The following is a 25,922-nucleotide window of genomic DNA, read 5'->3' as shown; positions in this document are numbered from 1 at the left end:
ATGTTTTATAGGCCCCGGGAGGTTTCTGAGTAAAACTGCATCCCCAGCCACTTTACAGACTGGTCAATTTAACACCACCAACATCAGCGTATTAAAAATGCATGTGAGCGAGTTTGCAAGGGCGATTTTGTGAGACTGTGTGTGTGTTATTATGCTGTTATCTACCTTTTAAAACTATTTATACTTCTTATATCTCTTCTCGCTGCACACTAGACTTAGACTATTTAAATTTACTCATTCAAAACTTTTCTTATATACTTTTAAAGTTTTTTTTTATAATTTATCAAAGTGTGTAAATGTTTTAGTCAGTTGTATTCTACTGTTAGTTATATTTTGTATTTGTTTTTAAAAATAAACATACACTGTATACCATTCAAAAGTTTGGTGTCACTTAGAATTGTCCTTTTATTTCGACATTAAATGAATCAGAAACACACTCTATACATTGTTAATGTGGTAAACGACTATTCTAGCTGCAAACGTCTGGTTTTTAATGGAATATGTAAGTGTATAGAGGCCCATTTCCAGTGTTCTAATGGTACATTGTGTTTGCTAATGGTGTTAGAAGACTATTGGATGATTAGAAAACCCTTGAAAACCCTTGTGCAATGATGTTAGCACAGCTGAAAACAGTTTTGCTGGTTCTTTGGTTCTTTATTTCTAATCTTATCAGTGTCATGACTATATTTTCTATTCATTTTGCAACTCTTGATGAATAAAAGTGTGGAAAACACAAAAAAAATTGATTGGTGACCCCAAACTTTTGAATGGCAGTGTAGCTTTGGACATTCTCAAAAGTGCATCACTCACAGCAGCAGAAATAAGACAACATGTACTCACATGGTCTCGTCGTTCTGAAACTCCAGCTTGCCCGCAGACAGCTCGTAGTCTTCCCCGCCTCTCGCGGTGCCGTCCAGGGTGCGATAGGGGACGGCGACCAGGCCTCTGGCTCCTGAAGTCCTCAGCACCTTCACTTCCATCACGCCTACGCTCTCGCTCACCCTCTGACTGGCTAACTCAAAGGTAAAGATACCTGGGAAAGACAGAATGAAAGGGAAGGTATATACCTTCACGCAGGAGGAGGAGGAGGAGGACGAGTGTGGTGCTGAAACACCTACGCTTTCACTCCCCAGCTTGCTCTCAAAGGTTTATGGTACGTAAAAAGAGTGAGTGCGAGGATAATAGATCACCCACCCACTCTCTCCTGATGAAAGATAATTAGCATTAGATGAACACTTATCTTCATTCTCTGCAGATGTTATCAAAGTCCTATAAGTGACTGGAGCTCTTTAAAGCGTCCTATGATGTGTTTAAGTGCACAGCCTGGGATTATATAATCACAGGGGGATTTAAACAAAAACATGCGTGACACATTTCTATCACATCATATATAGCTACTTTTGTCGCTTTTGCATGTTTTCCTTCAGGTTTTTTTGGTCACATATATTCACCATTAACTAGGTGCTTACGAACATGCATATAAGTAGCATTCTATCCCTTTATTTGTATATATTAAGTACGTATTAACACCTTATGTAGGAAAAATCTTAATTCATGTCATAATAGAGGTAGAATAAGGTGTTAATATGTGCTTAATGATTACTAATAAAGGACTAGTATGCAACTTATGTTTGTCAGCACCTAGTTAATAGTGAATATGAGTTCCCTAATTTAAAGTGTTACCATTTTTTTTTCTTGTGCACCGATTTGAAGTGGATATAAGGGTATAGGGTATAAATTAAAAACATAATTCTTACCTGCATGATCGTCGTCATAGATGGTGACTGTGGCCGTGTGGTTGTCGCCCAGCACGGCTTTGGGCGCGACGCTCGTGTCCAGCGGCACCGTGCCGATCTCAGGATAACCAGCGACCCTCGGGTTACTGAGGTGCACGTAGAAATACTCGTCCTCCTCGAAGATGTCGTCGTCGATCACTCCAACTGTGATCTCTGCTCAAAGAAGGTTTCATTAAGGATGCATCGCAGCACTAATGCAGCAGTATTTTTTTGTTGCAGCTCTGCTTTTCCAGCATTAGCTTCATGTGGCTTGTTTTTCCCAAACCATGCGGTGAATCCAAGACTGTCACTGTCACATTTACCTTTGAGAGTCTCTCCGGGCTTAAACATCAGCGTTCCCTCTGCAAACTCATAATCGGAACCTGCGTTTGCTGTGCCGTCCTCTGTGCGATAATCCACCTGCGGGAGAAAGGGACACAAAGAGATAAGAAGTGGTGGTGTTGAGGGGGAGGGGGGGGTGGAAAAAGAGCCGTCAGACATGAAATAGAAGTGCAAATGTGTGAAAGGGGATAGATAAGCACAGAGGGAAAGGAAGAACACACCCCGACAACAGAGAAGAAGCAAAGTTGAGAGCAGAATGGCAAAGAAGAGGTGCATTTTGGGAGGGGGATGAGAGCAAAGTGTGAGGGGAAATCAAGAAAAACAGCTTCATTAAAGCACGGCCTGTGGTCAGACGCAGTCTAATAAACACTTTGGAGATAACATAACAACCAGAATTATTTCCTCTCTCTGCTTTTTTAACCTCCCCCTATCCCATACACCACCACATACTCTCATTTATAGTCAGAAACAAAAGGATAAAAAGTCACATGACGTCAAATTCCTCTCTGGCAGTTTGGAAACAAAGCTGAATCAGCGATTTACTGTTGCTAGTGTTGTCGAGCATTGCTCTATTTTTAGCCTTCATGAACATGTCTACACTGTAAGATGGTGGCTTTAAACCTATTTTTGAATTCAGCAGTAAAGCTGGCTGATATAGTGACGTGATACTTCGGCACTGCTTTCAATGATTCATTCAATCAGGAGATCTTTATATGATTAGCAGGGCATCTGTTTGCTGTAATATGGATAATCTATCAGTCGATCACACTGATTAGCTTGACGAGACAGAGATTTATGTATGCAGATGCTTTTGCATTATGACTCCTTTTTTAATTTAAGTAAAGGTGGTAGAGAAATGCACATGGACAGAACCCCAAAACAAGATCATTCAAGTAAAAAAGATGATTTTGATACTGCAGCTCCACGTCTAGATCATTACTGCGGGATGGACACAGCTTCTTCCAGTGACTGAAGTACCAAATATACACCGTTCACAAGCTTCCCTGCAGCAGCTGACAGTTACCATGTCGCTAGTGAGTACTGAACACAGTGGTGACTTCAGAAGCTTAAGATATTTCCCTCTGGAGTCAATGCAGACTGAAGCTAATGTTACTCTGTGTCTTAGTATAGACTATGATAGACAACCAAATGTTTACTCCTTGAAGTGTTTCTGTCTGCATTGAGCGAAAACGACTAAACCATATAATTTCTTTGTTCTCAGTGATTCCAAACATACTGAGACTGGATCCTTGTGTTGCATTCTACTCCACAAACATGCCTTCTTCATCTTTAATGCGCCGCTCTGACACCAAGCCAACGACGAGCGGGCTAAATAGGCCACTTGACTTGAGAATCAGCCTTCAGGAGCTGACACACTGAGGCCGTGCCGTCGCCGTAACTCTGCACACGAGGCTGATGTCGCAGCATAATCATTTAATTAGCGTGCAAGCGGAGGCATAAAAGGAAGAGACCACCTTGTAAAACCTTTTCTCAGTAAAAAGCGAGCAGTGAGGGTTTTAAATTCCAGTGACACAGACTCTGTAGGAGGCTTCAAAGGAAGTCTGTTCAGAATATCTGACTGCCGTTACAGTCCTTGATCAAAAGAGGAAAAACAACTCAAAGAAAAAGTGAAATCGAGAAAATGTTCACCATCTGTGTGTGTGTGCGTACACATACGCTTTCATATAGGCCTTCACATCTGAGCAGTCATCACACACACACACACACACACACACACCTTCACAGTAACTCCAGAGTCTCCTCCGTGTCGGCCAACTGTCAGTTTCAAGGATCCACAGTTTTCAAAGCACTGGTACTGAGAGGGTTCAAAGTCCATCCTGATGGTGTGAGGGTCGTCCTCCTGGGCTTGAGTCTCATGGCTGCTCACCACCTAGAAGACAGAGAAGTTACACATGTTACCAAAATGGAGAAGGAAGTCATATTCATACGCTCACGTTCTCATTTTTAATGCACGTCTCACCTTGCGAGCCTGGTCGGCGGCGTGCTTCTTCAGGATGTTGCCGGCTCCGATCATCATCCTGGTCGCTTGGATGCGATAGAAGGCTCTGCTCTTCTGCTGCTGCATCAGCACCTGCAATCGATGCATAAAAGTGTATTATTGTATTGATCATTTTTTTAATTTGTAACTCAATTTGTCCCACTTTTTGTTATCGCTTTCAGTTCTAAACTGTCAAAAGCAATTCAGGAGTGAAGCAGTGAACCTCTCATGGGAAATTCCTCTCAGTTAGAGGCCACCTGCAGGTTCATCACGTCATTAAAGGGAAGCTTAATGTTTGAGTCCTGTCCCTGAACTTAGAAAACTGGCATGTACAATTCTCTGGAGTGTGAGTAGAGCTGCGACTAGTCATTCGCTTTTAGACTAATTAGTAACACTGGACTGTGTTTATCTGACTTTCTTGAGCTGCAAAATTAGGATCTAATGAGGCTTTCCGTTATACTCTTAATGATTTCAATAAAAACGGATTAGTGACTCGCAAGTTAATATTCCAAAAACGCACCAAACTGAAAAGGAAGACTGCAGCTGCAGAGATCATTAGCTCATTAGGTGAGTTTGAAAACAGCGTCTCTTTAAAAAGAAGGAGTTAGTAATTGTTCAGTTAGTTATTCCCCTGACTTCTGAGTGAACAAACTACTTCATTTTTTTACTTAAACCCCAATTTACCTTGTCGAAGTTAAATCTCCAGGGCAGCTGTCATTCACATTCTACAAGCACAACAAGGCTAAATGAGTTAGGGAAGGGGAGGGAGGTTGCCCAGTGTTGGCGAGTGGGAAAGCAAGCAGAATATTCCCCTTAATTTTAAGCCATCAAAACTCAATTAAGCTAATGCCAAAGAGCTCAGTGCCTGGCTCTAAATTAAAGTGCAGATTCCATATAACATTAGATCCACTTGTTATGCGTTTGCAGAGTTTTTTCCTCCCCCTTGCATTTCAGGCTTCAAAAGTGAATTCATTGCATAAGATGGTTAAGGGTAATGTGCTCGGTCTCAGTATAGCCTTAAAGGGAAAATATAAACAATGCAGAGAGAAACCTATCAGACTCCAGGCACCCACTTTTTACCGCTTTTGCATTGCTACCTTCAGGCAGTAGATACGGTTACCCAGACAAAATTGTCATTCACTGCGAGCGAAATAGTTCCTCCTATGAATAAATACCTGAATGGCAACATGACGTGACTTCTCTCTGTGAAAACTTTAAGCATTTATTTTTCATGACTTGCATCAGGAACAAATGTTATTATCTTTATTATTTGTTTGCACCTCCACCTGTGATGGGGAAAATCTATGTTGAATGTGTTGAAAGTCTGTGTTGAATATCGTCTTTTTTTTTACTTTAGAAAGTGTGATACATATTTGTGATGTGACTGGTGTATAAATGTTGAAAAGTGTCCTTTTATGTTTATCTCATTTGTATGACATGTTTTTCCCTTTGCAGGAGAAAAAAGTGCTGTGTTTTAGATCATTGGGGATGTAGTGAGCCTGTTCAATGAATTCCTCCAGCTACAATACAAAGCACAACAAATTAATTAAAGCAAGTTATGTAAATATTAGCCGTGCAAACGCATACAAAAATGCGCTTAACACCTCTGAAGTTGCTGTTTTCAAAATGTTCTGCTGCTAAAAAAACTCATGCTGTCACCAAAAGCACTTTATTAACCCCTCAACACGGTCACCTTCAGAGTCCCATGTGAAAAGATATACAGTATATGGTCGTGAGTCATTCTGTATCTGGGCTTCAGAAAACACGTGTTTCACATCAGCAGAAGTGGAGGAAAAAAATAAGCAGGGAGCATTGTTTTTCTTCAGATTCAGCTGCTTAATTTAAGCTACATCAGCCATTTTCACTTGGACGAGTCATGCATTCATACGCGCTTTGTGCTCCGACATTGTTCTTCTTTTTAAGCTCCAAACACTGCACAGGACTGCCCCACTTATTCCCTCAGGTGCATCTCCATTTAAATTACGCAACTCCAAACCACGTGAACAGTTTTCAATAATCTTCTAGCGCAGCGCAGTCCTATCGCCACTGTTTATGTCCTGTTTACACTGTATATATTGATTTCCTAGTTTAGACTTTGTGTTTACTTTACTGTTTTTATTGCTGCTGCAGGCAAGGAAGGCAGGGAAATGTATCACGTTACAGTATATTTAATCATGTTAGCTTAGTGGAGTTATAGCCACAGCTTTACCTATGTAACTACAGCTCACTCCTGTGAGAAACTACAGCTTGTAACTTTTCTGCTTCTGTACAAAATGTGTTAATTAGTAAGTTGTAGGCACCACACGGAAAAAGATAGTTTTTTACCTTAGCACTTGCTTCCAGTCTTTGAGCTAAGCTAAGCTAAGCTATATTTAGCTAATTGGTTCCTTGGCGCAGCAGCCACATTTGATAAGTAACATTGGGGGGGGAATCACAGGTGTACATAATCAAATTGATTAAGCTTTCACAGTTTCATGCTGCTTTGCTGTCACACACTGTTCTGACTTACTGACTGAACAGAGCCGTCGTTAGTGTGACATCGTTGCCTTTCCTGCTAAAAATGGCCGTCAAAATGGCTGCCGTAAAAGTGCCAATTAACGCAAAAAGACGAGATTTACGTCAAACCTTCGTCTTTGGCGCTGAACCTTTCCCTCAATACAAAACCAATCCTGAATCTCGTTCATTGACTGTTACTCAGCAAACTGCAGCAGGTGCACGTATTCGAACCCTCACCTGATAATTAGCCATCTCAATCAGCTGCTCCATGTCTTTGTCCGGGTGCCTCTGCTTGAGCTCCTTCAGCGTCCTCGCCATGTCCCTCCTCGCCTCGTCCTCCTCGTCCTTGGCCCCTCCGTCCTCCATCAGTCCTCCGTCCATCCCACTGTGACAGTTCAACGCCATCTGTCCGTCCAGCTCCAGCATGTCCATCTTGGTGAACCCTCCCGGGCCCAGGGCCCCTCCTCCTCCGCCCATGCCTCCGAAGCCTCCATCTGCCCCTCCCTCGGTCTCGATGATGATGCCGCGGCTCTTGTCTGCCCGGTAACGCTTGCGCACGTACTTGTAGAAGAGGAGGCGTCGGTCAGCCACCCAGGCCTGGACCACGCACAGCGGGAAGTAGAGGAAGGTCAGCACGGCCTCCCACACCTGGAGGAGAGAACAGGAGGCTGGGGTTAACGCCTGATTTTCATTCCTTCCTTTACTTCCTTACCTTCCCTGCTGCATAATAATAATGACTGTAATAATACATATTTATACTGTGGTTTTAGCCAAGTTTCCACTACAATATATTGCAAATTGTAACAATAACAACTTCTTAAAGCAAATGTGTATTATTACTAGGGCTGAACGATATGGACAAAATTTCATATCTCGATATTCATGCCAGATATCTCGATATCTATACGATACGATATGACTACAGGTTCGGTGAAAACCAAGCATTTTTCATTTAAAAAATTTTTTTTATAAAAAAAATAATATATATTATACAAAAGACTGTGGAAACTTTCCGCATGGAAAGTGCAGTTTTATTGATGAGAACTCACTGCCAGTCATCAACATTAACATAAAGTTACCAAATAATAAATAAAAAAATAATTTTTCATCATCATCACATGTTTTACTGCAGCTCCGCTTTCATGTTCGATGTGTTATCAGTCATCACGCAAACCTGTTGGTCCTCCTTCAAGTCCCAGTCAGCTAACCGTTAGCAGCTAACCGTTAGCAGCTAACGCACCTCTCGTCTCCTGCGCTATATTATCACCTGTATGCTCCCCGGGGAAGAAGGACGTCTGCAGACAGCGGGTCTTGAGTTCGGAGTTTGTTGTAATAAAATGGATGGTTAAACTGATGTAAGGTTCGGTTGTCCGGCTTGACCACAGGTCCGTGGTTGTGGCGAAATGATCGATGATTTATGTTTTGGCACAAAATCGCCACCGGCCTCATTATCTTCCGCACTCATGTCACTTTTCTTTCTTTCTTTTTGATTTTCCCACTGTATGTCGTGTGTGTGAGTGTGCGTCTCAGTCTCCGTCTCCCTCCCGCCCTCCTATGTTTGTCATTGGTTTGCTTCAGCTGTCGATCCACAGCAAGCATGAAATAAGGTTTGTGATTGGCTGGCCGTAGTGGTGCATTCAAGGGCAATCGTAAAAAATAGTTTATTTCGACTGCCGGAGCTGTACATTCAGGGCGAGCGCGGGGGAAAATCTATATCGTTTATATCGTCGCTTTTTCGATATTAATATCTTGAATGTTCATATCTCGATATCGATACGATAACGATATATCGATGAGCCCTAATTATTACTGAGCGTTAGTTCACCAGCAGCAGGTGGTGCAAAGTCACCGCTGACAGATGACAAGGCACAACTTGATTATGTAAATTAAGGCTGTCACTTAAAGCACAAACACAGGCTAGTAGATGCCCAGCTAATGTCCAAATATATCTTTTCTTAATTTTCCCTAATGAAGCTCAGGTCAACTTTTTAAACACTTTTCTTATTCTTATTCTTAAAAATGTATTGTGACACAGCAGCACAAACCTCTGCTTTTCCCCTACAGTGTCACTACACTACATTATCTCACAAGGTAAACAATAAACTGAATCTGGATCACCACTAAAATCGAATATTTTTTTCCGTACACGTCCAGGAGAAAAATCCGTCCTACTCACAAACAGACAAATAAACAACAATATAAAAAATGACCTGCCTGTCTGCACGCACTCTGCTTTTGCTCTTACAGGACATGAAAGGACACTTCATAAAAAAGCCAGAGGCAAACAGTGCTGAGGCACTAGCAAGATGTTAGTGAGTAAATCATGGACATATAGCAGACACGGTTTGGATAAGAGGCACGTCTTTTTCCATTACTCTCCTCAAAGTGGACATCGTGGACAGTCTTAACTGCTATGACATTTTTTTTTGGTGTAACTGAATCATTAGAATTCAGTACTTCCTGCACGACAGGAGCGCAGACTCCATCTGACACAGTCACTGAACTGAAATATGGTTGTGGTTTGTGCTCACGATCGGCAGCTCTCTGCAGTGCTGTCGCTAAATACACCAGCGATTTTAGACATTTCGTTGCTAAATGTCACGAATGTTTTCAGGATTTTTAAGTCTATTTAACTGAAAGCATGAGGGAATCAAAGTATCTAAAAAGATACAAATGCTTTGTCGCTCCAGTTGAACAAAAAAGGTGCAGAAAAGTTTCTTTAGCGGTACAAACCAGCACGTCAAAAAATGTACTCAGTTTAAAGGTACAGTCTCGTACTTTGATTTCTCAGTGTGTACTACCACCAATGGAAAAGGAAAAGACCAAGTAGTGTCGTGCTAGAACTGTAAGAAAGTGGAAACACACCAAGAGTTCCATTTTCCTGCTATAGATGACTACAGAAGACACGATGCTCTCTTGTATTCGGGGCAGTAAGACGTATCTTGGTTTCTCTCAAAGTATAACCTGCTATTGTCATCCTCACCTCCACCTCTCCGGGTGAGAAGACATTCAGAATTAAGTAGAGCCAGATGTAGGCAAAGATGCTCCACGCCGCCGTGACGAAAAACACCCGAAGGTGCTTGATTTTGCGAGTCTCTCCGTCGGGGACCACGTACACGCACAGGGCGATGATGACGAACATGTTAAAGGCGGCGCTGCCCACGATGGTGCTCGGACCCAGAGAGCCGGCCTCGAAGTCATGACCGCACACCTGTACGGTGGATAAAAAAAATTGGATCCAATCTTAGTATTGGTTGATATGGTGCGGCGTTACCATCCGGCTCATGAGGTCATACCAACCTCAATAACAGACAGCAGTATCTCCGGAGCGCTCGACCCCAACGCCATCAGAGTGAGATTAGAAACCGTCTCGTTCCAGATCCTGACTGTTGTAGTGGTTGTCTCGCCATTGGGCCTCTTTATGGTGATCTCCTTCTCCTGGGAGGTTATAACCTGCAAAGTGAAAAAAAAAAAAAATGGATATTAAAAAGTCGAAAAAGAAGTGGAAAATAGCTTACTTATAACTTATAGGTTATGAGGTTGCCTACCTCTATGGATGACATGAAGCGGTCCGCTACAATGCTCATGCCCAAGAACATGTAGATGAGAGCGACGAAGTAAACGATGGCCCGCGCCACTTTGTCCCCCACAGAGGGGTTCTGGGGGTTCCACACGGGCAGTACCACTCCTGAAATTGACGATCAAACAGGCAATATTCAAATTCATCACTAATTTCTCTTTCTCCTTTATTAGTGTATTGGCATGCGGATGGTTTCCGAATAAATGAATCCACTAATGCTATTTCCACTCATCTCAATACATACAGTACATAAAAGAAAAATATATATTTTTAGATTAACATGAGAATTATACAACACATTAAAGATAAATCATGTTATATTGAATTACTTATTTCTGCAGGGAGCTGTTACAGACTAGTTATGAGTGCATTGTTGACGTCTGCCCATTTAATTCAATACACATCCACAATAATTTTTCACTCGAGGGACATTTAACATCGTGTTAAAGCATAAATAGAATGGCAGATCAGGGATGAACATTATTGAATAATACACTTTGACAAAATGAAATACTGTAAATGAGCCCATTACAAAATATACATAATAGTGTGTGTTTCTCCCTGAGGTCAAGCTGTGGGTTGTTGTTATTTTTATTCGAAATTTGCTCTATAATAATAATAATAATAAACATGATGATGATAAAACATGATGTTTTGGTTGTCATAAATGTTGGCTGGCACACAGCTTTTAACCCGTCTTAACCCAAGCTCTGCTGGCTGAAAGGTTTAAGTACAGAAACCCTGCGTAATCGTGGTAATCCCTCGTGTGCATTAAACTGCAGTGCGATGACAGATTAGGGCACAACTCACCTTCCACACACGGGTCTCCGCCAGATGTACAGTTCTTCTGCGGCGAGCCCGCGTGGACTGAGCCGGGACACGACAGGAGCAGCGAGGAGGAGAGGAAGAGGAAGAGGAGGGACGAGGAGAAGCGGGACGAAGGGCAGCGGGAGGCGAGAGGAGACGGTGGCACAGACATGGCTGCAGGAGCCAGGGTTTCACTGCACTCAACTGGGTTCTGCTGGGTTATCTCACAGTGAGGAGGCGTCCAAGTCCTGGAGAAAGACAAAGAGAGGGTGGAGACAGAAGGGGAGTTAGTCACCACTGTTTAAATGACATTTGTTCAATTGAAAAACACCTCCTGCCGCCTTTTAAATTAACTTTTATGTTCTGAGTTAAAGGTGAGAGAATGCATCTCCAGATTCAGTGAGCAAAACCCTATTCTCCAGTATTTATTTCTTTTTTTTTAGCAGAACTCAATAGAAATGTGGTTGCAAAGTGCTTTAGGCTGGATTAAAAAGTAATAAAAGCCATTAGGAAAGGTCATTACATTAAAAAAAAAAAAAAAGAGCCTTCAAAAACCACTGTAAATGATGTATGTAGCAGACATTGGTAATAAAGTTAAAAACAATAACATCTGAGGTAGTTATAGCAGGACTGAGCTCCTCAGGGGTCCAGATGAAAGAAAATCAATCTACTCTTTTGAGTTTGGACCGCAAAACAGTCAATAGGTGGATTTAAAAAAATAAAATAAAAAAACTTGACCAGAGTGGACAGGAAACACAATTCTATTTGTAGTGTGGTCTTTAGATCACATTAGAAAAACCACCCAACAACTTCTATTATGTGTTTTTTTCTAGAGACGTCTTAAAGTAAACTGCAGCTCCCGCAGCCAAGAGCATCGCTGTGGTTTCCAGTGATGATACATTTCCAAAGAAACTTCCCAAAACCTCCCACAACGCAACCAATTTTCTCAGCTGTTTCACAAAAATGAGGTGAGATTTGATGCCAATTTCTGCTCCACTAATCTCTCATTTCAGTTAAGGATGTCTGTGATCAGCAAAACTCAAAAAGCAAAGGTTGGATTTTAATTTATTTTTCTGAGGACGTCGGCCCCAGATTTTTGGTCGTGATACTGATACAGATGATTTTTTTTTTCTTAACCTTGAGCGATACAAGTGTGTACTGACACTGTGGGAAAACGGGGAAGCATAAATAATGTAGTTGGTGTAAACAGTATCTGGCTGTACGTGTGAAGAAACACAACGTTGTATACAAGTGCAGAAAAACTATGGCTGAGGCTAAATTCCCCAGGCTCTCTGCTCCAGCTCGGTAATCTATTGGCGTGAGTGCACAGTGAAGGCCTCTTAGCTTTTTTAACACGCTCTCATATATGAGCATTAATCATTAGAACAAACCACAACAAGACTTTTTCAGAGGTCCCACAATTCCTTAGTGGAAATACAGGCCTTGAATGCAGTGTTTCGTGGGTGACTAATGACACGAGTCATTGTTGTATATCACTGTGTGTGTGTGTCGACTGTAAACGCTGCCAACTTTGTCAAGAAATGTAAGCCGAGCTGAGGCAACGTGTTTCCATCAGGAGGAAGCAAAGCAACGGAGACAATAAGAGTGAGTGAGAACAGACCAAAAAACAGGAAGAGACGACGTTTCAAGGGGCAGCGCTGGGTCACATCAGAGCAAACAGAGGAACGGAACATTTTACACAAAATATATATCAATATGTGCTTGAGCCAATGCGATATTTAAGTTGTTCCCTGCGTGCAACTCATGTTGCAGCAGATGTAGATTTTCTTCCAAATGTAAAAAAACATGAGTTGTAGAGGACCATTCTTTAATCGGCAGATCTTGGTGTGTTTTGCAGACATCCAATAATAGATTTTTAAAGCCAATATCATGCAGATAATTAACGCTTAAAATAATTTACCTATCCAAAAATAGACAGTGAACAACCGCATGAACACAAACTTGCCGTTCTGTAGTTCACACACACACACACAGGGTTAGTCAGCCTTGGATGAAAAAGTGCTGACTGTGTTCTCACACAAACACACACATACACAAACAGTTAGTCATCTGTTGTGACATTAGCAGGAAGTCGTTGACCCTGTTGTCATCTATCTTCCAGGGTCTCTCTGCTCTGACAACACACTGTCACTTCAATACTCCACTCTACTTGTGTTCTCTCCTCCATCATCTATACTGTACGCCACTCTATATCCTCCATCCTTAACACTTTTCTAGGTTTTGCAGTTGATTTGTTTGTTATCTATCTATCTATCTATCTATCTATCTATCTATCTATCTATCTATCTATCTATCTATCTATCTATCTATCTATCTATCTATCTATCTGTCTGTCTATCTGTCTGTCTGTCTGTCTGTCTGTCTGTCTGTCTGTCTGTCTGTCTGTCTGTCTGTCTGTCTGTCTGTCTGTCTGTCTGTCTGTCTGTCTGTCTATCTATCTATCTATCTATCTATCTATCTATCTATCTGTCCTCCGCTCGCCCCTGCACTGCTGCCGTACACAAGCGCCCCCCTCAGTCAGGTCTGATAGTTTTGCTCGACAGAGCACGCTTTCAGATGCATGCAGCGTACAAATAATGTAAAATAATTAATTTCTGTTTGTGAAGACAAAACAGAGGTAGAACAATAACGTCAAACGACTAAAAGTCACACACTGCAGCTTTAAATCAATAGATATCTTGTCCTAAACTAATCATCATAGTCTTAGTCATCACATAGAAACTGAATGGACATCTTCTCCATCTGCACCTCTTTGTCAGCCTCTCTTAGACTCCTCTCATCCCTGCTTCATTTCTACATACAGTATATGTGTAAGTTAACGTCATCTTGTGTGTGTGTGTGTGTGTCTCTCTCTCTCTCTCCCTCTCCGCCTACTCACACACTCACCACTTCACATCTCTAGCACCTCTCCATATCCACCACACAATCTAGTCCTTTCACACCTCCTTTCAGCCAAAAACCTTTATCGCCTCTCCTCGCACATCGTTCCTCATCTGTAAATAAATCTGTGGCGCGCTGCAACAATATGTGTGTATCTGCCTTATTTGCTGAATGTATCCTCGACTGTGACACGCGGTGAAAACTCAACGGTGAAATGCATCCATCCGTTTTATACCACTTTATCCTCCACATGAGGGTCTCAGGGGGGTAAGCTGACATTTTTATGTTGAGGTAGCTGATGTTTCCAGGTTGATTTATGCACAAAGGAAGCTACAAGCTTGATTTTACAGTGTTTAACAGTGTTTGAAGCTGCATATCCATGAAGAAAATTCAAGGAAATGATGAAGATGCAACGACTAAAGCACAACACTGTAACATCTGAAGAAGATGGAACTGTTTAACTTGTGTTGCTTCTGTAGGTACTGGTAAAAATGATCTATGCACGTGTGTAGAGTACATAATCACACACACACACACACACACACACATGCTCTGACCTGCTCTGACACTGACAGTGATGCTGATGCACATGTGGGTGTGCAGTGTAGGCAGCGGACACACAATCTGTGCACTGACACTCTCGCATCTGCAAATTTTTTTTATTTTAGTTTGTTCTGCTTTTGCTCGAGCCAACAACGGATAATGGTGTGGTTATTAAAAACAAAGGTCAAATAGAGGAAACATGATAATGACGATCCTGTGCACGGCATTAATCACGTCGTTACAGGCTATAGCCTTGCCTTCCTGCTTCTCTCAGTCCATCTCGCCTGCCTTTTCCCCTCCTTTCTTCCTTCCATCTGTCTTTCCTTTCACACTGCCAACAAGAAAAAGAAGTCATGTGACCTTTAATACTGAGTTGTAAAAACCTCAGAGGAGTGAAGTGCAATTATTATACCACTGCTTTCAGTGCAAAACACCTGTGACTTCTCAAACACCCTGAAGAAAGTGCAGGTAGTGGATTGAGTTTCTTATTTTTCCCTTCCCTCCGGATAAAAAAAAACATTTTATACAACACAGTCGTGGCTTGATGTGATTTATACTCTCTCTGAGTTACATTTATTTTCCTTTTAGGGCAGCGTTTCAGTTGAAAATGACAGTAAAAAATGAATTACACATTGAATTTCTTATACGATCCATCTCCTCCATATTCCCTATCTCCATCTGTTCCTCAATCTTCCAACCACTCATCCCATCCTTCCTTCCCTCCATCCCTCACTTGCTCCCTTTCCTTCCTCCTGTAGCTACAGCTCCCCTCACTCCTTCCCTCCATTGCTAATGACATTATTGTCTCCACACCACAGAAAGTGTTAAGGGACGAGATAAAGCCAGTGTGACCGATCTTGGCAATAACTTCAGAACGTGTGTGTGTCTCTGTGTGTGTGTGTGTGTATGTGTGTGTGTGCAGTACACACTTTGCTGGTGTTGTGCTGTGTGGCTGGATCTTGTGGGTTTGTGTACGTGTGCATGCATGACTGATCTTTGGCCGCAGCCTTGGAAGCTCCAGGCTTAGGGGGTATGGGGGGGGGGGGGGGGGGGGGGGTGATGGTGTGAAAGAAGAGAGGAGGGCAATGAGGCAGTGAGGCAAACCCAGGAGGGAGCGCAGAGTGGCGCTGGCTGCCTGTGGCACATAGAGCTCAAAGAGCTTGGTTTACTTGGTTTCGGACAAGATTAGAGCAGAGATAAGGAGACGGAGAGGATGATGCAAACGAAAGAGTAGAATAGGAGAGTAAGGTATAGTGAGGAAAAAAACAAAAGCAATCACAGACTGAGATGAAAAACCATGAACGGCAGGAAGTGGATGAACAGAGATAAAGGAAGAGGTGGAGAAAGAGAGTCAGAGCGTGAGGGCTGTGCTGCTCTGGGATTACAGCTATCGAGCGGCTGAGTCGCTGATGAGATGCGTAATTAGGCAGATTTAAGGGCGATAGTGAACGCGCCCCACTGGGCCGTGGATACAGCTGTCCAAGCATGTTAGCGCGCGTTGCCAAGCGCTTTCCATACTGAAGGCGGTCGGTGAACACAGCTCAGTGGAAAGAACAGGACGGTGTCAGGGATGCAGCCCTGCGCTGTCCTCTCCAAACAGCGTTAAAAGTGGCTGCAGAGGGTTGCACATGCATCAGTGAGCTCTCGCTCTCGCTTGGTGTGAAGACGTGAATGTAATCTGCAGAGAGAATGTGTGCAAAAATGCTCCTCTTATCTCCGGAAACAATCAGATTTAGCTGACTGCTTTAAAAACATTGAATGTAACCCACTGAGAGGCAACTGTTTATTTTTAAAGCACGTTGTAAAAGCTTGAAAGCTATTGGTAATACTTGATCTGCACATTATTCTGTATTCACACATACGAAGCACAGCCGTGTCCTTGTGTTCTAAACACGTTTGTTTCACTACTTCTCTTTAAGCTCTTTGTTGGGTTAAATTAGATTTACTTGGCTTTAACTGATTAGCGATGTAAAACATTGCTAAGAAGAAAAGTGCTATATAAATGTGTTGGAGAAGCAGCTTGATAATGGCTTATGGAATTAGATTTGTGTCAACATTGGGGGAACGAGTTCCCCAAGTTTTCCCCGTCAACATCTGACAAAATAATTGTAAATATCTAACGTTTGTCAGATTATAAACATTAGATACTTAAAATTAGTTTGTCAGAAGTCGACGGGGAACGAGTTCCAGACAGACAGCGTTCAGACTGTGTTCAACGACTTCTGTTCCATTGAGTCGTCGCTCCAAAGCTCAGTGGCCAATCAGCAGGCAGCTTCCTACGGCTCGCCCTCAAACAAAAAACCATGGTGCAAAAAAATAAGTGAGGGAGTGCAAATAACAAGTGAGGGAGTGCAAATAACAAGTGAGGGAGTGCAAATAACAGGTGAGGGAGCGCAAAGAACAAGTGAGGGAGTGCAAATAACAAATCAGGGAGTGCAAAGAACAAGTGAGGGAGTGTGAATATTTGCTTCTTAAAAAGTGTTTGAAAATATTGACACAAATCTAATTCCATAGTGGCTCGAATCTAAAGTCTTAATCATGAACTTTTAAACTGCACAAAGTAAGAGCTGGATCACTTCACTGAGACATTACACAATAAATCTTTACTTTGCCAAGAGTTGTAGTCTGTCACCAATGTGTTTGTGTGTGTGTGTGTGTGTGTGTGTGTGTGTGTGTGTGTGTGTGTGTGTGTGTGTGTGTGTGTGTGTGTGTGTGTGTGTGTGTGTGTGGTCAGTACTATGGTGGTCACTCACTGCTCCTCCCACAGGACTGAGCTCCACATTGATCCAGCACCAGGGCTCATCAATCACTTCTACAACAAACACATTTTTTTGTTTTTGTTTTACCGCACACAAGAAAAGAAAAATGAATTCATCTAATACTTGACTTATTTACGCCCCTAAACGTTGGAAAAACACTCCCCTCCGATATCAGAGGAGCCAGCTCACTAGATATTTTTAAAAGAAGACTTAAAGGGACACTGCATAGTATTTATGGGTTTATATGACCCAAAATCCACTTTTTTATACATATTATGTGCTCCTGCATTGTCTAGTCGCTGTATAATAGTTTTTGTTTCATTTTCGTAGTGTTTCAAAAAAGTCATGTAAAATAACATGGTCGCGGACCGCGGTTGCATAGCCACTGTTAGCAGCGAGACGCCATGTTTCTACCGGAGCCTGTAAGGACAAACGCGAGAGAACAAATCAAGCGTCTCTTTACTTGTAGCAGAAGTCCCGCCTCCTCTCTCTCTGCTTCGTCTGCTACGGCCGTGGTAGCTCACCCTCTCCCTCGCCTCATGAACCTCATCTGCTGACAACGAAGAAAGACGACGAGGACGACATTTTACCAGCTGAGGACACCGTAGTGCTCAGGGAAGGGAGGGGGTGAGCAGAGGAGCAGTTCTTTGTTGTAAATTTCAGCCTCTCCTCTAGATGGCACTATAAACTACTTACTTCACCTTTAAAACGTTTTACTCTAGTCCAGGGTTTCTCACTCCTGGTCCTGAGGAGCCACTGTCCTCCATGTTTTAGATTTAGTTTCCCTGCTCAAACACACCTGATTCACAAGGTCAAGCTCACTAGTAAGCTCTGCTGAAGTTTATTTTAAAGGTTAAACAGGGTTTCAAACTCTTGACTCTTACATTTTATGCCTCCTTTGTTTTATTTCAAAGTTAAAACAGAGCTTTTTTTTACTTTTTGACTTTAGACTTTTCCTTCTCATTCCAAGTGTTTTGTTGTTGCATTTGCTTTTTTAAATTTAATTTTCCTTTTATTGTTTTATTGTGAACCACTTTGGCGCTATAGAAATAAAGATTAGTTTTTATTATGTATACCACAGGAGCAACAGTGCGGGATTAACTGAAAAGAAGTAATTGAATTGTACATTTACTGAAGAAAACAACATTTCGGCCTTTCAGTATTTAAAGTGGGAAACAAACTTCCAAATAGACCTGGTTTAATCCAAATTGCAAACAATATTATCAAGAGGATATTGTCAATAAATAATGTCAAGTATAACAACACATACACATTAGATGCTCGGGGCTCTAACACACACACTTTCATGAGTGTGTCAGATTTAGTCATACAGAAAGTTTTTCTCAAGCCTCTAGCCAAGGTCATGAAGGTCATGAAGGTCATGAGAGTAAGACGGAGCAGAACAAAACCTCTCTTTTCATAACAAAAACACCTCCTGTTTTTAATGGCGCGTCTTCGCTCAAGGATGGTCGGCAATAACGGTGGAAACAGGAAGCAGACGAAGGTGAAGTGAAGGTAATGAGCAAAGAAGTCTCGCTGTTCTCTGTTCCCAAAAGAGTCTGGCTCCTTCATTTGCAGCTCACACATTCACCACAGGCGACCCAAGTAGCTGTAGGTTAATATTATCCTGCCTCTAGTGATAAAACTCCAGCTCCTTATCTCTGCTTTAACGTCTGATTCTGTCGTTGTTTGACTGTTATTTTCATCTCCGGTGAGACGATCCGTCTCTTTTCAATGCTGCTCATGTGCCACGTGAAGCTACACACAGTCCCACAGAAACAGTCTGTGGCCCAGGCTGCATAAACATACTGTATGAAAGCTTGTGTGGGCGACGACGTCAGTCAGTTTTTAACAGGGTTAACTTTTTACAGGCTGTGACATTAATACAGCAGAAGCTTTGCATGTATATGAGAGAGCTTATTTCAGTGTGTGCATGTTTTTCTGAAGGAGTGTCAGTGGCCAGAGACGTGAAATCCTAAGAACTCTGAAGTTCTGCACAAATACTTGTCTCAGATATAAAAACCCAAGGGATGGCACGACACCACGTTTCCATTTCGAGTTCTAGAGCACGATACCGATATCAGAAACTCGAGTGTCTCCTGATGCCGATATCGGTCTGATCACGGATCGGTTATTTTACCACTCTGTTAACCACACATTTGTGCTGTCGCCATGTGAAGCTATTTCAAGAAAGACACAGTTATTCAACCGTGTGACATAAAGAAGAAATAAACAGCATGACTCAGCTAAAAATGCACAATGAAGCATACAATATATATATATATATATATGTGATTTTTTTGATTGTTTTACATTTTTATATGCCCGATAAATCCAAAAATAAAATGATTTTGTCAAATATTTACCCGTTTATACTTTACTAGCTGCTCATGCACTACTGCCTTTGGTTTACTAGGTAGCTGAGATGATGTCTTTGTCCCAAAACTGCATCTTAAAAAACACTAAACACAGATGAGCTCAGCCATTTTATTGAAAATAAAGATGAGGAAATGAAGTGGAGAAGAAGAGCAGACTCCTCAATGGTGACCAAAACAATGAAAATGTCACGACGAAATGAAAAATAGCAGAACGTTTATGTTAATATTCTGTGCAAACACTGACGAACATGGACTTTAGTCCCCACTAAAGCAAGAAAGTGTGTGTGTGTGTGTGTGTGTGTTCTAGTACTTGCGGCATACTGAGGACCAGTGAGGGTTTTTAACCAACAAAGTGAGGTCATTTTTACGAAGTGAGGACATTTTGGCCGGTCCTCACTTCGTTTTCATTGAAATCACTTCCTTAGGTTGCTATAACATGCTATACTCAATATGTAAAAAAAATATGTGTATATAGTATTGTTATACATAGTATAGTATTACGTTTTTGGGTCAAATTTATTTTTCAAATTTTGGATGACATAGTATAATATGACGTTTTTGTCAAATTTTGGACCAAAAAAAAAAAAATCCAAGTTTTTCAGCCCTTTCTGCTCTGGGGCTCCACCTGCAGACATTTTATGGTACTGCAACCAGTAGTTCATTGTAGATGTCGTTCATGAAGTAGATTTTTGTAATTGTGTTGATTTATAAAGTGGAAATGCTGGTCCTCAGTATGCAGCAAGTACAAGAATGTGTTGTGTGTGTGTGTGTGTGTGTGTGTGTGTGTGTGTGTGTGTGTGTGTGTGTGTGTGTGTGTGTGTGTGTGTGTGTGTGTGTGTGTGTGTGTGTGTGTGTGTGTGTGTGTGTCTGTGTGTGTCAAAGTCAGTGAGGGTGAAACGTTTACCGTCACAAACATCCCTCAGGCTTGTTTTAAAATGGGCGATTCAACTCCTCTTTCTCTCACAACTGTTCACCCTTCCATCTGTTTACTCCCCCTTTTCCACTCTCGTCTGTTCTCTTTCTTGAGGGCGTCGGCTTCTCTTTCGTTCTTCTACTTTCCTCCTCTTTTCGTTTCATTCACTCCACGCTCCTCTGTTTCCCGACAGTCGCAGCATGAATCTCGTTCATACTTCTAAAATCCTGCTTCTTTTCCTCTCCTTCCACGTCTCTCTCCTGAGTGTCCCGTAAAATCGGTCTTAATGGAAAAGGCTAAAGAATAACCTCTCGTCACTGAGAGCTTAAAAGGAAAGAGAAACAGAGAGGAAGAGACGAGTGTAGGAGGAAGAGGAAAGGGAAAAGGAGACAATGCAGGAACAATAATTGGAAGTTGCATTAATCCCTACTAATCTCTCTCTCGTATATTAGTAAGCACACACACACACACACACACACACACACTCCATCTGTACAGTTCCCTCTCATATACTCACACACGTATCAGCATCTTTTTACACATTCCCATCCTATTCATTCTGTATCCCATTAGTCGCCATGGTAACAGCGTGCATGTCCGTGAAGGTGGCTATTTTCCAGATTTTTCACGCTTCCCACATTCACCTCTTATTCTGCCTATAAACTGCAGTTCACAGAGAACTGTACTGAGTTAAAGACGCCAAAAGCTCTGGAACACTTGATTTGTTCAGCGGTTTAAAAGTGGATTCACACCTGACCAGAGTGTCTTTTTTGTTTGGTTAAAAGTACATTTGGTTTTTGCGATGTGTTTTGATGCTCAGATGAAAAGAGGAACACGCGCTTGACTCTCGTCAAGGTTGCTTTCATACCGGGCATGTATTTTCTCTCAGATATTCATGCCTAGCAAAACTGTTGATTAATTAGCGAGTACACAGGAAAACAATAAACGACATCCACAGATACAAGAATCACTCGTACTGCGTTTGCGTGCCTGTTAAAAGTCAGATTTTAGTCTTTTGGTTTTCTTAATGTCATGTAAATACGTTAGTCTGACTACCATCCGGCTAGTCTAAAGCCCAATTTATACTCCTGCGTAAGTGCTCTGCGTAGGCTACGCAGAGTCCTCTGCGTCGACGCAGAACCTGTCCAAGAGCCTCTGCGTCGTCTCCGGGTGTACGAAATATTTTTTAAGTGTCCGTCACTCCGTCAAGGGACAACGGAGACGACAAGAGCTGCGATTGGTCCTCAGGACAGGCCGAGCGAAGCTGCTCTGTGCCGGCTCACAGTGAGCACCGAGTGTCCAAAAGAGGGCGGAGCTGATCCCCGCCGACTTCGTCGCTGCCGAACTATAAATACGTCATATCTTAACACACACAGCACATGTTTAGACTCTTAATGACCAATTTCTCGCCTCAAATTAACTTAAAACTGCGTTCCGGGACACAGAAAAATGAGAAACGGCCACTGTTTCAACAACAACAGTCTTTCTCCCTCGGACGCCATTGCTCACTGTAGCCAAAAGCACAACAACCTTGCGCAGCGACCCCTACTGATCGGGCGGGAAATTGCAGCGCCTATCCGTCACCACGACGCAGAAGTATAAATGCTCGAGTGGTCTACGTGGTGATGCAGACGGATAACGCATTACGCAGTCGGAGAAGTATAATGTGGCCTTTAGTCGGATTAATATATCTGGATAATGCAATTCATAGTCTGCTTTCTCGTGTATATATAGTACCGTTCAGAAGTTTGGTGTCACCTATACAATTTTTTTGGTGTTTTCCATTAAAACTCACACTTTTATTCATCAAAAGAGTTGCAAAATGAATAGAAAATATAGTCAAGACATTGACAAGTGAAACAAAACTGTTTTCAGCTGTGCTAACATCATTGCACAAGGGTTTTCAAGGGTTTTCTAATGGTTCAATAGCCTTCTAACGCAATTAGAAAACACAATGTATCATTAGAACACTGAAGAAATGGGCCTCTATACACCTATGTACATATTCCATTAAAAACCAGACGTTTGCAGCTAGAATAGTTGTTTACCACATTAACAATGAATAGGGTGTATTTCTGATTCATTTAATGTTATATTCATTGAAAAAAAAAAGTGCTTTTCCTTAAAAAAAAATAAGGACATTTCTAAGTGACCCCAAACTTTCGAATGATAGTGTATAAAGTTTAGTACTGAACAAACAACACAAAACTATAGAGACAGCCCACTGTTGGACTTTTCACCATTAACATGTACAACAGGTAACGTAAGAAACGGAACCACAACGCGATCCATCTCGCTGCTGGCCGTTTGTTTTCCCGTGACGTAAAGGTCAACAGGGAAACTGGCTCAATACGCGCGAGCTTACAGAGAGATGCATCGTCACCGACGGAGGCGGAGTCAGACGTACGAGGGCCAATAAATCCATTTTTCCCCTCTGCAATTTGTCCGGGTGTCTGTCTTAGTCGGACAACGGCCTCAAACGTACGGACTCTGTATGAGGAGCACATCGTAGATGGGAAACTTCAGGACGCGGTCGTCAGATACATGAATTAGAAGTAGCTGAGGATGTGTTGGACCTGAGAGCGGAGTACAGTATATATATATTTATGAGAGTCATCTTTTTGACCTCAGGGTTGGACTTTATAGAGTAATTTAAGGATTTATAGAGTCCAGCTTCAGCTGCTCCGCGATACATTGGGAGACGCCTGATATTAATGCTGCGTAGGTTTTTGGATGTGCAACTTGACCAGCGCACAGGTTCCAAAAAGAACAGAAAACATAATGACGGTGCTGTTGTAGCGTTACCACGGTGATTAATGGCACGGCAAATTTATTATCATTGTCATTATGAGCATGAAAAGAGTGAGTGGTGCACTCACCGTGGTTATGTGTGTGTGTGTGTGTGTGTGTGTGTGTGTGTGTGTGTGTGTGTGTGTGTGTGTGTGTGTGTGTGTGTGTGTGTGTGTGTGTGTGTGTGTGTGTGTGTGTGTGTGTGTGTGTGTGTGTGTGTGTGTGTGTGTGTGTGTGTGTGTGTGCCAGATGGGAGAAATGAGAGAAATAATGTTGGGTGATTATTCATGGGGAAAACATTAACTGAATCAATTAGATAAGAGGGTTTTCCACATAAATCAGACTGTTAAACGGAGATTACAGTAACAAGCTGAGGCAACAGTCACCGGATTTCCCTAAAACAAAGAGCATCATATTTAGTGGTGATACAGTATGATGATCCAGTCTGAGCTCTGCTGTGTACGTTCAACTAATAGTCAGTATTAACTGTCTGTGATGTGTACATACTCTGTTATAAGGCTGTTATTTTCATAATAGATCAATCTGCTGATTTGATTCTATCAGTGAGTCCCAAACCGACCCCACTTCGCACTCGATTTATAACGTTAGTAAAACATCAGTTTATAGTCCCAATCGTTCCCAACCAAGAGCAATCTGTCAATTTTGACATGTGCACAAAAGATTGGGTCGCATTTTATATGAAGAAATAACGTGTAAGAACTGGCCATTTAAAAAAAACAGTGGAGATGCTGCAAATACTAGTAATCTGCAAGGTACAGAACAAGGAAACACAACTACAGACTCTTTCCTGTGTGATTAAATAGTAAAAAAAGAGGATACTAGCCTACACATACTAACATACTTTACATTATGTTTGCTACCTTCATAGCTTTAAAGGTGCATTATGTAATAAATCTAAAGCAACTGGCCATAAAATCCTCCTAATATGTCACAGAGACTCAGGAATAATGTTCATATAACAAACTGAACTCACCAACAACAACAGTACAGACAAAATATTTGCATTAAAAAAAATATATTTTGTCGACTGCAAATCATGTTTATGTTTAGAAATCATGTTTTGGCTTCATGTGGCACCACCTACATGACCCCGGAATTTGAATGTAGTAACCGTTTTTGGCCACATTCTTACATATGGCACCTTTAACTATATTTAAGTAACAAGGTGAATGCGAGGGACCCAATTAACTTCCCTTCACCTACTGTGTATCCTGATAAACTAGTTGCTGTTAGCATTAACTGACCCGTCACCTTCTTTCTTGTTGACTCCCTGACGCATAAGTGTGCTTTAAGGCTCATGCGATGACATTTATTTCAACCATAGACTGCATATAATAAATCAGTGTTGTCTTTATTTTGCAAAACAATTCCCTTTTTGACCTACGGTCAATTTAGAATGTCCAATTTACCTAATCCCTGTATTGCATGCTTTTTTGGACTGTGGGAGGAAGCCTGGGAACCCAGAGAAAACCCATGCACACACGGGGAGAACATGCAAACTGCATGTAGAAAGGCCCTTGTTCTCTTCTTGCTGCAAAGGCAAAAATGCAAACCACGACACCAACCTAGTGGTTTCCCATTCTACTTCCTCAGCTTCACTTTTCCAGGTGTAGGTGCGACATCCATGTCTTATATACAGCACCAATGACGAGTAGACCCACCTTCATTCAACCAAATCACATTGAAAGTTACAGGCCGTGTTGACTCTAGCTGTGACAGCAGCACACGTTCGCGCATCAGCTTGTATCTTCATCACATGCACAAGCGCAAACGGTGACTGTAAAAGCCAAATGAATGTGGATAGACCTTTACCGTCAGGGTTGTAATGACTAGGACAGTTAAGCAATGAGGTTGGCAAGAGTTTTAACAGTCGCAATTAGTCCACAGACACACACACACACACACTGCAGCACATGCTGAGCCAAAAATGTGTGAGGTTGGCAGAGAAAGACAAAGGGAAAGACATCAAAAGAAAGATTCAAATTCAAAGGGTGAACGTTTGGGGCTTGGCACTGAATCAATTTGTGGCATTACCAGCTCTGACACCAGAAAGACCCGTCTGAACGACCTCTGTACCTCAAGGTCACACACCTACACACACACACACACATAAAATTCCACACAAGTACCGTGAAGGACGTACAATTTCAACCTGCTGTCTTCCTGGCACATAAATTAAACCTGGTCAGATTTACCCTTGAACACTGCACCTTCCAAATCATGTCAACAGGCTCAGTTACACAGCAAACTATGCACAGAGTCTGCGGTTACTGGAGCTCAGTGGAAGGATTATCCTGATTATAGAAGAGGGAAGTCATTATATAACATTCTTTGCACCCAATTACACCTCAGGTCTCCCTACAGTTTTAATGGGACATTTTAAAGACTCATCTTCATCCACAATTTAACACTTAGTGTCAAAAAAGTAAAATATTAAATATGATGAAGCCAGTCAACGATGGCTCCAAGGTATTTTTATTTTTATTTTATTTCCTTCCCTGGCATCGCTCCATTCTGCTGACTCTGCGATTATCAGTCACTCACACACTTAGCACTGACACACTTAGCACTGATCAAATAGACCTTGAAATCACTCAAGCTGCTATCTTTCCTGAACA

General features: G+C 41.9%; 1 protein-coding gene across 1 annotated transcript; it reads right to left on the bottom strand.

The window, feature by feature from the left end:
* Nucleotides 1-836: 836 nt before the first annotated feature.
* slc8a4b (solute carrier family 8 member 4b) lies at nt 837-24,583 on the bottom strand (the record flags this gene model as incomplete). Its single annotated transcript, XM_083907115.1, has 11 exons — nt 837-1,033; nt 1,758-1,949; nt 2,099-2,195; nt 3,856-4,008; nt 4,099-4,209; nt 6,850-7,260; nt 9,596-9,823; nt 9,913-10,065; nt 10,161-10,300; nt 11,003-11,247; nt 24,549-24,583. The coding sequence occupies 11 exons, from the start codon at nt 24,581-24,583 to the stop codon at nt 837-839; spliced, it is 1,962 nt and encodes a 653-aa protein (XP_083763241.1).
* Nucleotides 24,584-25,922: the final 1,339 nt, after the last annotated feature.

Source organism: Microchirus variegatus (assembly GCF_963457635.1).
Source record: "Microchirus variegatus genome assembly, chromosome: 20".
In the NCBI taxonomy this organism is placed as follows: Eukaryota; Metazoa; Chordata; class Actinopteri; order Pleuronectiformes; family Soleidae; genus Microchirus; species Microchirus variegatus.
This window is presented reverse-complemented; position numbering and strand designations above follow the sequence as displayed.